At 42.9% G+C, this 15187-nt stretch overlaps 1 protein-coding gene across 15 annotated transcripts in view; it reads left to right on the forward strand.

Annotated features, from left to right (window-relative positions):
- The window catches only part of LOC121459396 (GATOR complex protein DEPDC5), a 124494-nt gene that overhangs the window by 53563 nt on the left and 55744 nt on the right, over nt 1–15187 (forward strand). For 9 of the 15 annotated variants that reach the window (XM_041669107.1, XM_041669106.1, XM_041669121.1 and 6 more), the window contains 4 exons: nt 920–1126; nt 3423–3558; nt 4459–4553; nt 14120–14185. In XM_041669107.1, coding sequence (XP_041525041.1) covers nt 920–1126; nt 3423–3558; nt 4459–4553; nt 14120–14185 — 504 coding nt within the window. The remainder of the gene's footprint in view (nt 1–919; nt 1127–3422; nt 3559–4458; nt 4554–14119; nt 14186–15187) is intronic. The other 6 variants (XM_041669108.1, XM_041669110.1, XM_041669117.1 and 3 more) reach the window with 1 other exon arrangement.

The raw sequence follows: 15187 nt of genomic DNA on the forward strand, positions 1-15187 counted from the left end.
TCTCTCTTCTAGGCCATTGCACAGGACAAGTTGGATCTAAATATTGCTTTTCCTGGCCTAGCCAAGCATGAACACATTCTTTATTCTTTTTTCTTAAGAACATTTCTTCAGTTGAACACAATGACATGATTGCTTACACTTCTCTCAGTACCCAGACTCAATGGGGGGATCTTCTTAATCATTGAGGAACTTGATTCCTCTTATTCTATGATGCCATCATCTTCAACATTGATTTCCAGAATTGCCACAAAAGAGGAAAAGATAATGAAGATGATGCTTATCGACAGCTGTTGTATAGTCCTTAAATAAGCTAACTATTCTTTTTGCTGGAACTCGTGTCATTTGGTTTCAGTGCAAATAGAGAGTGATTCTAGCCTTGTGTACTTAAAACCTAATGGGTTTAGTGAGCTAGTCTGTTCACCAGACATACCTTTCACTTACTTATTTGTCATGCAGTGTCTTGCTATGCAGCCTTGGCTGACCTGTAACTCTCTGTAGATCAGCCTGGCCTTGAGCTCAGATCTGCCTGTCTGTGCCTCTCAAGTGCTCTGACTAAAGCGTGTGGCTGTCACAGCTGGCTCAAACATTTATTTTTGCTGTCTTGCCCTCAGAGAGAATATATTCACCCCATTCCTATTATAGTCCTATCCTTACTCATTGCATTCAGCTCAGTGTTCACGGTCCCCCTGCAAAATATGGGACTGTATTAGGTTTGTGTGTTTCTTCATTGGGTCTTGTCTCCAAAATATTTGAGAAAAAAAAAAACAACAACAAATCTAAGCATGTTTTATTCATTACTCTTACTTCCTGATAATTATGACGTCCTAGATTTTTGCTAGTCTTGACTCATCGGTCTTCTTAACTCTGATTTCATTGTGGATTTGTGCTTTGTCTTTGCTTTCAACCCCATGATTTGCAGCAGATGTCCTGGAGAACATGATAGAACCCCCACAGAGGGACTCGAGTGCACCAGGAAGGTTCCATGTGGGCAGTGCAGAGTCTATGCTACATGTTCGGCCTGGTGGATACACACCTCAGAGAGCACTGATTAACCCCTTTGCCCCTTCAAGAATGCCCATGAAGCTCACATCCAACAGAAGGCGCTGGATGCACACTTTTCCTGTAGGTAAGTTGGCTGCTCAGGAAAGAGCCTTGGACCCTGAGTTCCGAGCTCTGGTCCTTAGCACTGATCAGCCGTGGGTCAAGTGCCTCAATGTCTGTGAACCTCTTGGCCCCATCAGTGAGGGGGACATGCCTGCTGGGCTTTTCACAGGGTCCTCAGGAGGATCTTTGCAGACACACTTGAGAACAAACTTTGTAAGTGACCAGCTGTGTTAACTAATGGGCTTTCCTTTTTTGTTTGTCCCTTTGAAAGGGACTGTGCTGTTCATCAGCTTTCCTGTCCCTCATTTTCACCATTGCTCCTCCAAGCTGCATCTATGCTACTTTGTCATTTCTCAGGAGTCTCTGAGGGGTGAAGAAAAAAAAACAATTACTTTTACTTCACTATTTTTCCTAGCCAATCTTTTTACTCTGTTCTGGCCTCAAGAAGATGGCAGTAAGGGTTTATAAAGCTTAGATAAAATGAACCTTCAGCTTAATGGGTTCTTGCAGGGCCAGGAAGGAACAGATGTGTTTTTTTTGTTTTATTTTGGTTTTTTACTAGGAATGATCTTACTGAATGATTAGAAATGCCTAGTTGTTTTCTTTTACATTTGATTTTACTGTTTAAAGTTAAATTTAAAAATGTGAAATAAATCTGGTTTATTTGGCTGTAACTGGAGGCCATTCCAAACCTCTTTTGTCCCTTATTTCTGTTAGAATCACACAAATTATTTCTTTTTGGTTTTATTCTCTTTTTTTGTTATTCCTACCAGTTTTATTTTGAGGTATCTCTGTTTCTCACTTTTGTACTTGCTCTTGCTTTTTATTTATTTTTGAGACAGGGTCTCATATAGCCCAGAGTAGCGTTGAACTTGCCCTGTAAGGAGGATGACCTTGAATTTAGGATCACTACAACCACTGCTTGTTCATCTCCAGCTCCAGACCAGGCTGAAATCAATCAATCATCTCTCTCTCTCTCTGTGTGTGTGTGTGTGTGTGTGTGTGTGTGTGTGATTTTGTATGCTCATGCATGTACATGCATATATATAGAGGCCAGAGTGTCTTCTACTACTGTAGTTTTGGGGACAGGCCCTCTTATTGAACTTAGATCTCACTGATGCTCACTAGAGCTCACTAGCTTCCCAACAAGCCCCAAGAATTCTCTTGTTCTATCTTCCCAGCACTGGGATTATAGGTACATAATGTCATGCCTAGCTCATGGGTGCTGGGGATCTGAACTCAGGGCCTTGTGCTTGCTTTGTAGGCGTTTTACTGATTGAGCCATCTCACTAGCTCCTAGGCTAAAACCTCCTAAGAGAACTTTCTATTACGAACTTCAGCTCTTCTGTTTTCCTAACGCACCCTTCATGCCCACATTACTGAAGAACAGCAGCAGCTGCAGCTGGTCTGCAGGCACTGCTCCCTCTGTTTGTCCTCTTGAGCACTGGCCCTCTGGTCACTAAGACCCTTCTTTACCAGGCAGCCCGCCCTCAGACTCCTCACTCCCTTCAGAGTCTCTTTCCCTTCTTACCCAGTCTCTTGATCTCCACACACACTTCTACCTCTTTCACATTTGGGTTTCATGGATATTTCTTCTACCCAGATAAATTTTCCTTTAACTCTTGGTAACCTTATTTAACCCTCTAATGCGTATGTTTTCGGAAAGCGCATTTTAATAGACAAGACTAATTCCAGCCTCTCGTGCTCTGTCTTTTTTATGCATGAGCACCCTAGATTTTTAGAGTGACACTGTTACTTTCTGATTTTTTTCTTTTTTTTTTAAGACAAGTTTTTTCTGTGTAGCTCTGACTATCCTGGAACTTACTCTGTACCCTGTAGCACAGAGATCTGCCAGCCTCTGCCTCCCAAGTACTGGAGCTAGAGTGTACACCACCATACCAAGATTGTTGTCTTCCTTCCTTCCTTCCTTCCTTCCTTCCTTCCTTTCTTTTCCCTTGAACCCACAGAGATCTGCCTGCCTCTGCCTCCTGAGTGCTGGAATTAAAGGTGTACACCACCACCACCTGGCTTGTTATTTCATTTTTTATTTTCCTTCTCTTTTCATCTTTTTATCCTCTTTTACTTGTCTATTTCTGTATGGCATCTCCATAGTATTTCTGAAACCGAGAGTTCCAGCATATAGTCCCAGATACAGTGTGGGCAGAAAAGTCCTCTGTGGGAGCCCGCAGGGCCCTTGTATAATATTCCTCCTGCTGTGCTCTTTGTTGGACCTCTCCATTGTCCCAGCAGTTGGAGAGAAGGAAGAGTATGTTTTTGTTCAGGTTGGAATAACATTCATTGGTTCTTTGTCTGGGTAGGACCGTCTGGAGAGGCCATTCAGATCCATCATCAAACGCGGCAGAACATGGCAGAGCTTCAGGGCAGCAGGCAGAGGGACCCCACCCACTCCTCTGCAGAGCTGTTGGAGTTGGCGTATCATGAAGCTGCTGGAAGGTGAGGGTTTGCACAGGGCTCTGGAAGGTAGCCCAGGACAGCGCTGAACAGCTGATGAAATGACACATTTGTGACTTAGAACACTCCCATCAGGTCCTGCCATCCCTGGGCAAAGGGTGAACTCAGGCAGCCTGATAGTGCGCCTGTAACATTACCAAGACCCTGCTTTAGGTTTGTTTTGAGCTCACATTTTGTAAACTTCTTAATTTTCTTCCGAACTGGTCAAGGATGAAAATGAGATGTCTCTTTTTGTCTTAGGGTTTGCCTATGGGATGCCGGGACAGGTGGTACATGCTGTTCTCTTAGACAGCTTCTCTGTGACTTGGCATACTCGTTTTTTAACAGAAGCTCTGAATGTCTTACAGAGTATCTGAAGAGTCAGTATAGGCAGAAAGCCATTTAAGCCTTGATGAGTGTGACCCTGCTTTAAACCTGGACTCACTGGTCCGAAATTGCTTCAGGAAGCAGTTTACAAAAAGCAGCCTTGGCCCCATTCTTTGGGCACTGGACGTCCTCTTTCCTGCGGGGTGTTCATGTGAAGGTCTGGACAGGGTGTGGGCCTCTTCACTAGTTTAGCTCTGGTACATCCATTCAAGTATTTTATGTCCTTCCTTTGTTTTTAAGGGAGAGGCATAGTGCAGAAAGGGGAAGTGGTCTAATGGTGGTAGGTGAGCAGTCAGGGTGTCTGGGGCTTGGCACACAAGTAAAACTACCACAGGGTGGTTTGAGGTATGGATCCTAAGGGTTGCCAGCCTGTGTGACTGAATATCCAGGCCTGTTTTTCATGGGTCCTCCCTTCTCTTCTTACCCTCTCCCCTACACACTAGGGTACAGGGTGAGCAGGAAAAATCATGATGATCTACATTAATTAAGCAGGTGACCCGGCTTTGTTCTCTGCAGGCACAGCACTTCCCGCCACCCTGGTGACAGCATGTCCTTGAACTTCGGTGCAACCGAAGAGCTTTCTGCCAGCCTGCTTAGCAACAGTGGTGCAGGTAACTCATCCAAGAAGTAATAGAGTTGGGAAGCTCAGAGCAGGCACACATCTAGAAATGACACAAAGGCCAGAAAAGCAGACCATGTCCATTTTGGGATCATTTCAGCCACAATTTGGAGTGACCTATTTAGAAGCAATACTGTATAATGCATGGAATTATAAATGGACTGCCCATTACGCTTTTAGCTGAGAACATATTTATCATTGTTTCGTCAGGGAGTCCTGACTGAGCTGTGAGGTGTTGAGGGCAGCACCAGAGACCACCTAGGAGGAGTCTGTTTTACAGGCTTTGGACTGCCAGGCCTGGAAATAATGCACCCTCCTGTAGAAACCATCATAACATCACAAAGAGAGAGATGCCTGTGCATGGTGGCATCCCAGCACTCCAGAGGCAAAACCAGGTAGAGCCCTGTGAGTCTGAGGCCAGCCTGGTGTACATAGTGAGTACTAGGCCAACCAAAGCTATATAATAAGATACTATCAAAAAAGAGAGGATGGAGGAAGGTGATGTAGTTTCGTTGAGTAGTATTTCAGGCTTACAGGGATAGAAACTGGTTGGACAGAAAGTTAGAAGGTACAGATTCCAAGTGCAGGTGATGGATGGAGCCAAGCTTGGTTTTCACTCTCTCTGAAAACACTTTAATTATCTAATAATCTCAATAAGGCATATATTGCTAGATCCAGATCACATGGTCAGTTGAATGGCGAGAGGTCAGAGACAGTGTAGGCGTTCTCCTTTCAGCTCTCCTCAGAGTGCCTTTTAAGGATGTTAGGGGAAGGCATGCTTTCTGCAAAGCAAGTATTTTACAAGATGAGTGTGGAAAGACCTAAACAACAAATAGGGTTTCTTTATCATGTCTGTGTCCTATAAAGTGACTTGCATTTCTAGAACTTGGTTTAAGATTTGTGAAAGTAAAGCTATGTAAAGAGGGCTAATGGGGACTGGAGAGATGACTCAGTGATTAAGAACACTTGGCTGCTCTTCCATAGGACCTGGGTTCAAATCCTAGCACCCACGTGGCAGCTCATAACTGTCGTAACTCCAGTTTCAGGGGGACTCAACATCCATGGCAAAATGCCAGTGCACATAAAAGAAAAAGAAGAAGAAGAAGAAAGGCAGGGGTGGTTAATGATACTGTTCTTTGGTCACTGGTAGATGGCTGAGCAAATTCCTGTAGTGCATGGATAAGTAATGAGACCTGGAGAGTGAGTTGGCAGTGAAAGAATCCCCAAATGATTTTCATTCTTATTCGTCATTCATTTTAAATGAGAAATAAATAAAAGTTTAGGGCTGTGGAGGAGGTATTTTTATGTCATTTATTCAGGGTGCTTAAATTTTACGTTCTGCAAGATTTCCTAAAGTTGCCTACAGAGTGTTACAAAGGCAACATTTTTATCACTTTGCTAAACTAGGATGTTTGTTTTTAGGCACCAAAATTTGAGTTTCCAGGCTTTGGCGGGGGTAGAAGGTTACTAAGGAGGACTACTCCAGGGCTCCCTGGACTGTTGTTCCCAGAGCTAGCTTGACCAGTGACCTGAAGCAGAAAGATTTAATTGAACCCAGATGGTAGCAGCCAGCCCCAGGATCTACCCAGAAGAGCCTAGTGACCTGGAGTATCCCAGAGATGATACCACATGACTCCCTACATGTAGATTTTGGAATTTTAGTTTCCAGTTGAGAAAGGAGTGAGCTTTCAAAGGGGGTTGATTTGAGGATGCGTGTGCATCTTTAGGTGGACATTGTCATATCTTATGGCGAGTTTCCTGTGCACGTGTGCATGCAGACAGGCAGGCATTGGAAAGACACTTGCTTGGAGCCCGGCTCTCTAGCCCAGCTTTTCCTCTTGGACTAAGTTGTCTGTCTGCCTAACTGACGACTGCTCTGCTTGGCTGACTGTTAGCCTACCTTTCCTCCCCTGCTGCCCTTTTGTTCAGGCCTTTGCTGCCTCTGTTTAGGATCATCACAGTAGCTCTGCTGCTCTGTCCCTTTCTCCTTTAGGGAACTACCCATGCTGTCACCAATAAGGTGTTTCAAAATGCAGGTCTGGCCAGCTCCTGTCCATGTGCACAGCCTTCAGTGACTCCAGTCACCTGTCTTCTGTGTCCCTTTGTGTCTTCACGTGACTCCACTTTAACAAGATGTATGGAAAGAATCTTAGGACATGAGACTCACTCCACCTCTAATGAGTAGTGAGTCCTTTGGGCCAGTTGCTACTTTTTTTTTTCCATTTGTATTTTTGAGGCAGGATTTCTCTGTGTAGCTTTGGAGCCTGTCCTGGAACTCACTCTGTAGACCAGGCTGGCCTGAACTCACAGAGATTTGCCTACCTCTGTCTTACGAGTGCTGGGATTAAAGGCGTGCGCCACCACTAACTTCTTATACCTCACTTTCTTCATTGTGAAGGGAATATTATGAAAATGTAAACAAAAACTAAAAATAAATGTGATAACCCATATGAATTCTTAGAATAATGCCAGTCAGACATGGGTGGTCAACAGATGGGGGTGGTGTTAATAATACATGGGTTTTTCTTTTCTTTTCTTTTTTTTTTTTGTTGTTGTTGTTTTGTGTTGTTTTTTTGAGACAAGGTTTTCCTGGAACTCACTCTGTAGACCAGGCTGACTTCAAACTCACAGAGATCCACCTGCCTCTACCCAGCACATGGGTTTTTCTTATATCCCAGCTATGGTCTTCATATTTCTCTGTGTCATCTTGTCCTCGCCATTTAGAACATGCTGTCTGCAAGCCCCATTCTGCCTGAAAACATCCACTCTCCATGATGGTTCAGCTCCAAGAGTGCCTCCTTGTTTGAAGCTTTTCCTTTCTATGTCGCGCTTTCCTAAGAGATGCTCGTCATGCTCACACACAGCTCCTACCCAATCCCATTTGCACAGCGTGGTACATCATGACCTACTGTTTCCATCTCCCTCTCTCCACAGACTTAAAGTACTTATTGTTACTTGTCTCTCCAGTGTTTGGCATGCTCATTGACAAATGAAGTTTTATTTCAAAGAATATACTGTCACGTGAGAAGCTTTAGAATAACTTACAAAATTGTTTAATTCATATTTAAATGTTTGTGTGTGTGTGTGTGTGTGTGTGTGTGTGTATTCATGTGTATTCTACAGTATTTAGCTTCTTAGAAACTATGGGTTCCTTGAGTTATTTTTCTAGTTGGGGTGATATTGTTATATGGGGTTACTCTTTTCTTGCCTATTCCCTTATGACCTGTAACAGAAGTTTTGAAAAGGGCTAGAGGTCATAAGGAATTAGTCTATAACCACATGGGAATTAAGTTTCATTTTTTACCTAGGCTACCTGATAAATCATATTAATGAGCACAGAAGGAAATTAGATTAAATATTTTGAATTTTTATTCTCATATACAATAACCAGTTAGTGTCTAGTTTCTCTTAGGGTATGTCTAGTTTTGTTTTTTTTGTTTTTTGTTTTTTGTTTTTTTTTTTTTGTATTTTGAAGCAGGGTTTCTATGTTGCTTTAGAGCCTGTCCTAGAACTAGCTCTTGTAGACCAGGCTGGCCTCAAACTCACAGAGTTCCTCTTCCTTCTTCCTTCCTTCTCTTCCTTCCAAGTGCTGGGATTAAAGGCATGCGCCACCACTTTCCAGTTAGAATCTTATCTTTGTTGTCCTAGTAGTCTAAGGTGTTATGTTTTACTTGGGCATAGTAGTCTGTTAACTAGTCTTAGCTCTTTCCCCCTGTTCTTTTCTTTTCTTTCTCTCTCTCTCTCTCTCTCTCTCTCTCTCTCTCTCTCTCTCTTTCTTGACAGGGTTTCTCTGTGTAATAGCCCTGACTGTCCTAGAACTCACTTTGTAGACGAGGCTGGCCTCAAACTCACAGAGATCCGCCTGCCTCTACCACCCAGTGCTTATTTTCTTTTTTAAAGATGTGTTTGTTATTTGTGTTTGTGTGTATCTGTGTCTGTGTGAGCGTATGAGCATATGTTGGGGGAGATGCACACGATTGTGTGCAATCAGAGGAAGGAAAGGGCATCAGGTGTCCTCCTCTGTTACTCTTCGTCCGTCTGTATCTTTGTAGCTGGATCTGTCCTTGAACCTGGGCCTTTTCAGCTAGGTTAGAAGCCCCTCTTGGAGCTGGGGTTATAGGCATTTATTTGCAGGAAGGAATGTCTGGCTTGATGCGGTGCTGGCATCTGAACTCCAGCTCTCATGATTGCAGAACAGTGTTCTTAAGTGCTGAGCCATCTCTTCAGCCCTTTATATTATTTATGTGACAATAACAGGTTGATTCAGGTTAAATATTCTAACGTGGACATCAGATCAGGAAACTTACTTATATAGAGCCCTCTAAGGGCGTCTCAACTAACATTTAGTAGCTAAGGCATTGCAGTTGCAACAGAGCCCTAGGGTCAGGTTTCCCAGGTTAGCTTCAGATCTCATCTGTTTACCCATTTGTTTCTCCCTAGTGAGAGGGTGGGGTTGGGGGGATGGGAACTTGAGGAAGCTGGTTGGGCAGGTGGGGTTCCGGGAGGCAGGTTAGGGGCAGGACTGAAGGGAGAGTAACAAAAGAGATGTCTTGATGGGGGGGTGGCATTTTGAAGTTAGGGAGAACCAGGTGCCAGGGAAACTCCCAGTAATCCACAAGGATGACCCCAGATAAGACTCCTAGCAATAGTGGAGAGGGTGCCTGAGCTGGCCTTCCCCTGTAATCAGATTGCTGACTGCTCTGATTGTCATCAGAGAGCCTTTTTCCAGTACCGATGGAAGCATATGCAAAGAATATAACTGAGGAAGAGTATTAGGTGTGGGCCACAACATGAAGATATACCTCAGGCTAGGGCCGAATGCATCTCGCCACCTCCTGGGGGGCCCCACAGCCACCACTGCAGCAGTTACTGTCAAAAGGTCAAGGCAGTCAAGAACAGCACTCTCGTGGGGAGAAAGAGGATGCCATGTAGCCAGTGCCATGTACCCACAGCTCGCTCCGCATCGCCATAATCACGTAACATTTTATAACACTCCTTCCTGCTAGGCAAAAGTTTAGCCTCAGGACTCTCAAAAAGTATTACCAGAGAATTAGAGTGCTGTATCTGAGTTTGTATATGAGTCTTACAGAAATCTGCCTTAGATTCTACTAAAATTGACTTTTGGAAACAAATCAAGAATATATGAAGCTTCTAAAGAAATTATATGATCAAAGGTATTTTATCAATTTAATGTAATACATTTTCTTTCCTGTTAAAGTATAACGTGAACCAAAATAAACAAAACCCACCAACCTGGTTTGGTGTCCCCACAGCATGATGGTCAAAAGTAGGTTGGGCTTGTTAAGAATAAAACTTAGAATCCTTGTTTTGGAGCTGGGCATCATTTTGCATCCTTTAGTCCCAGCAATTGGGCAGAGGCAGGCAGATCTACAAATCAAGTTCCAGGACAGCCAGGACTGTTAACACAGAGAAACCCTTTCTCAAAAAACACAAAAAACAAATTATCCTTGTTTTGGTACAAGATAGGTTGAAATACATAGCTAATCAACATTTCACTTATTAAAAAATAACAGAAAAGGCAAGAAAAACACTTCTGTGGCCTTACCTCTACCTCCCTTGGCTTAAAGCTTCTGCCATCTGCAGGTACCCAAGTGTGACTCAGACTTCCTGCCTTTGGACCTGATTCATACATGAGTCATGCTTCTCAGGAATAATGTCTCTGTGGGTTTCCCTTTGGCTCTGCAGGATTTTGTTTTAAGCACAGTTGTAAGACCTTGTAGCTGTATTGTTCACTTCTCTCTGTTGTCCGGTAGCGTCACGGCAGTTAGGGGTCTTGGCAGATCACCTTTTTATCCTTCTGCCTTTTTACTTTTTGGTACAGGAGACTGAAGCTAGAACTTTGTGTGTACCAAGTACATATCTCCCTGAATTACTTATTGGTAATCTATTTAGACAATAAGCAGGATCGCAGTGTAGCTCAGTTGTTAGAGTGCTGGGTCCTGGGTCCCATCCCTAGCACTACATGAGAAACTGGGCTTGGCAGTAGTAGATGACCAGCAGTTATATAGAAAAGGAACCCAATCACATCTTTGGAGGTTCCTTATCTTACAATGTCATGTCAGGACTTTAAAAAGTTTTATATTAATGTTATATTAATTTATTACATATGATGTTTCTATATAAATATTTCTATATAAATATCTAAATAAATATAAATATTTTCTCTCTTTTTACCCTATAGGTCCTTTGTATATATTATTACTCCAGTTTAGTGTTTTCATGAGATTTTTGAGTATGTGAATGAGCGGTCTCTGCATCTCTGTTTCTTACGCCTTTTCTTAGGCTCTTTCCCTTTGTTTGTTTTGTCCTATTTTGATGTGTTAGTTTTTATTTTATCTTGTTATATTATTCCTTAGAAGCATTTTGTTTGTTTTTTGTTTTTGTTCTTTTTCTTTTTTGGTTTTTGGTTTTTCAGGACAGGGTTTTTCTGTGTACCGTGACCATCCTGGAACTCTCTCTGTAGACCATGCTGGCCTCAGGCTCACAGAGATCCGCCTGCTTCTGCCTCCTGAGTGTTGGGATTAAAGGCGTGCACCACCACCGCCTGGAGCATGTGTGTTTTCTAATGAGAGACAAAAAAGATACAGATCCAGATGGGAAGGAGGGGAAACCATAATCAAGGTATATTATATGGGGGTCTGTTTTGGGGTGAGGGGCAGGGTTTCTCTTTTTGTCTCTGTGACCAGGCTGGCTCTGATCTCTGAGATCTACCTGCCTTTTCCCCAAGTGCTAAGATTGAAGACATGCTCTACCATGCCTGACTTGACTTTTCTTTTCTTTTCTTTCCTTTCTTTTCTATTCTTTCTTTCTTTCTTTTTGGGGGGGGTTGGTTTTTCAAGACAGGGTTCTCTGTGTATCTCTGACTGTCCTGGAACTCATTTTGTAGACCAGGCTGACCTCGAACTCACAAAGATATGTCTGCTTCTGCCTCTCTGAGTGCTGGGACTAAAGGTGTGTGCCACCACCGCCTGGTCTGACTTTTCTTTTCTCTTTCATTTTTCTTTTCTTTCTTTCTTTTTTATTGGGGGGGTGGGAGTTCGAGATAGGGTTTATCTGTAGTTTGGAGCCTGTCTTGTAACTCACTCTGTAGACAGCCTGGACTTGAACTCAAAGAGATCCACCTGCCTCTGCCTCCCGATGCTGGGATTAAAGGCATGCAGCACCATTGCCTGCCCCCGGGTTTTATTTTCAATAAAAAAGAAAAAAAAATCCAAGCAGAAGCAAAAACAAAAGACAGAAGAAGGAAAAACTGGGTTTGGGGGATAGAGTTGGCTCAGCAGTTAGGAGCACTTGTTGCTTTTACAGAGGACTAGGGCACCCATATGGTAGCTCATAACCATTTGTAACTCTAGTTCCAGGGCATCTCATGCCCTCTTCTGACTTATGTGAGTACCAGGCACAAATGTGCACAGCACAGACATACATGTAGGCAGAACATTTATAAACTTGAATCAGTAAACACGCAAGCAAAAACTGGGCTTGGTGGTACAGACCTATAATTTTGGCACTGGGATAGAGGAAGAAGGGTCATAAATTGGAGATCATCCTCTGCTATGTACCAAGTCTGAGGCCAGCGTAGAATATGTGAGACCGTGCCCTGAAATAACAGATGAACAAAAACCAGCTTTGGGGCCTTTCGCTCCTCCATTCACTGTTCCTTAATGATACCGGCATGGGATCTCGTCATGCCCTCACTTGCCTTCTGTAGGTGGTGTTCAAAGTGCCAGTTCAAATATTTTGTTCACTTATTTATTGGGTTGTTGATTTTCTTCCTTTTGAGTTTTGAGAGGACTCTCCTTATTCCAGATTATGTGATTTTCAGCATTTTTCCCCCAGGTCATTGCTTTTGTTTTCATTTTGTTTTTTCAAAGATTTCACAAGGAATTTATAAATATTTGTTATCCTTAAATTAGATTCAAGTGGTGCAGATACATATGGAGTAGAAGGTACAAGTTCTGGGGCTAGAGAGATGTCTCAGCAGTTAGGAGCATATGATGCTCCTGCAGAGGACCTGGGCTCCATTGTCTGGACCCACATGGCAGCTCACGATCTGGTGTCCTCTGCTGGGCTCCACGTGCACCAGGCACACACAGATGCACATAGATATGAGTAGACACTCATACACATAAAATAAATACGTCTCTAAAAATGACAACAGCCAGGCGATGGTGGCGCACGCCTTTAATCCCAGCACTCGGGAGGCAGAGGCAGGCGGATCTCTGTGAGTTCGAGACCAGCCTGGTCTACAGAGCGAGTTCCAGGACAGGCTCCAAAGCCACAGAGAAACCCTGTCTCAAAAAAAAAAAAAATGACAACAAAGTTCTGTTTCTCACCTACCTCCTCCCTTAGCTTTGTATTCGGAGACAGTTAATCTTTGGAGGCTCTTTTCAATCCTTCCTATAGTATGATTTTCTAATAAATATGTATGTTTTCCAAGTGATGTTTAATTAGTTATGCGTGTTTTCCAATTAGCTCTGTCATTTCATATTCAAGTTTCATTTTGAATCTTTTTCAGAATAATAATATCTAGGTAGATTCTTTGTTATTTTGTTAAACATAGTAAACTTTGATGTCTTATGCTGTATTCTTTTTCTTTCTTTCCAAGACAGGGTTTGTCTGTGTAACAGCTCTGGCTGTCTTGAAACTCGCTTTGTAGACAAGACTGGCTCTTTGATCCCGAGTGCTGGGATCAAAGGCATACTCCACCAATTCCTGACTTTATGTTATATGCTTTTTCTTTTTAAATTTTTTTATTTTTAATTTTATGTGCATTGGTGTTTTGCCTACATGTATGTCTGAGTGAAGATGTCAGATCATGGAATTACAGACAGTTGTGAACTGCCATGTAGATGCTGGGAATTGAACCCAAATCCTCTGGAAGAACAGTCAGTGCTCTTAACCACTGAGCCATCTCTCTAACCCTTATGTTATATTCTTAAAAGCTATGATTTGGAAAGTGTTCTAGAAGGTAAGGTTAAATAATAACTGTACAAAATGTAATTAGGTTATTTTATGTTTGCTAAAAATTCATTAGTTGAAATGACTTTAAGATGTGTTAGTTTTTAAAAAAATAAGTAGCAGTTTTCTTTCCAAAAAATATTTTATCAGACAAAGAGAGTGGTATTGAAAACTTTGAAGTTCTGGTTCATTCCCAAATTTTAGGGTTTTCATATTTTTCTTTAGTTGATTATTTTGTGCTGTTTGAAATACTCAGTTCAGAACTGGCACTTGGTTTGCGTTTTTTTGTTTTTGTTTTGTTTTTGTTTGTTTTGTTTTGTTTTGTTTTTCGAGACAGGGCTTCTCCGTAGTTTTGGAGCCTGTCCTGGAGCTAGCTCTTGTAGACCAGGCTGGCCTTAAACTCACAGAGATCCATCTGCCTCTGCCTCCCAAGTGCTGGGATTAAAGGAGTGTGCCACCATTGCCCGTCCTGGTTTGTGTTATATTTTTAGCTTTGCTTTAGAGCTTTTTCAACCACAACTGTCAGCACTTTTTGTTTAGTAACTTTTGATTCAGACAAGCCACTTTTTCTTTCTCTAGGTCTGAATCCTAGGACCCAGAATAAGGATTCTCCAGAGGATGGTGTTTCTACTTCTCCAGACCCAAGTAAGAGGAGACAGCTGACTAGTAGGGGGCAGGCAATAGGCTGTATGGGATGGTGAGGGCGTGAGGACACCCTGTGGGAAGGGAACAGTCTAGAAATACACTTGTGTTGTGGTATAGACAGGTGATGGGAGGGTCTCCTGAGTCTCTCCAATGCCAGGGAGAGAAGTATGGCTGAATGACCTGCTCCAGAATGTGTCATTCAGGACACGTGCAAAAGACCCTCGTGCCAGGCAGAAGCCTCTGTGGGGGAACCAGAAATAAGGGGCTATTACTAGAGCCCTCCAGACACCCATAGTGAGACCATTTGGCTAGTTAGCATTTGTTCTGGTCACATTTCGTTTGTCTATTTAAACAGCTAACCTTAGCATCTGTACCAACACGGTGGCAGGGGTGCAGTCCTGCCACTGCACTTGCTTCATTATGTGGCTGCGGTGTGTAGCTGATGGCCAGCTTAGTCCTCTTACTAGTTTTCATGTCCCTGTTCTTTTTAAAAATTATTTATTTATGTTAATGTTACATGCATTGGTGTGAGGGTGTCAGATGCCCTGGAACTGGAGTTACAGACAATTGTAAGCTGCTACGTGGGTCCCAGGAATTGACCTGTGTCCCGGAAGAGGACTGCTGGTCATCTCTCCAGCCCCTCTATTACTCTTTTGTTTTGTTTTGTTTGTTTGCTTGTTTGTTTTTCGAGACAGGGTTACTCTGTGTAATAGTCCTGACTGTCCTAAAACTCTTTGTAGACCAGGCTGGCCTTGAACTCAAAATGAGATTCACCTGCCTCTGCCTCCCAAGTGCTGGGTTTAAAGGCATGTACCACCACTGCCCAGTCCCTCTATTACTCTTAAAAATTAAAAAAAATATATGTGTTTGTGTGATGACATACATATGCCATAGCACATGTGCACGGGCGCCAGAGGACAACCAGAGGAGTTGGCTCTGTCCTGCTGGGCGGATCCAGGGATCAAACTCAAGTTATCAGGTTTGGTGGCAAGTGCTTTTACC

This window comes from Microtus oregoni, unplaced genomic scaffold (genome assembly GCF_018167655.1).
Source record: "Microtus oregoni isolate MIOR12 unplaced genomic scaffold, Mior012 000019F_ref0000042, whole genome shotgun sequence".
Classification (NCBI taxonomy): Eukaryota; Metazoa; Chordata; class Mammalia; order Rodentia; family Cricetidae; genus Microtus; species Microtus oregoni.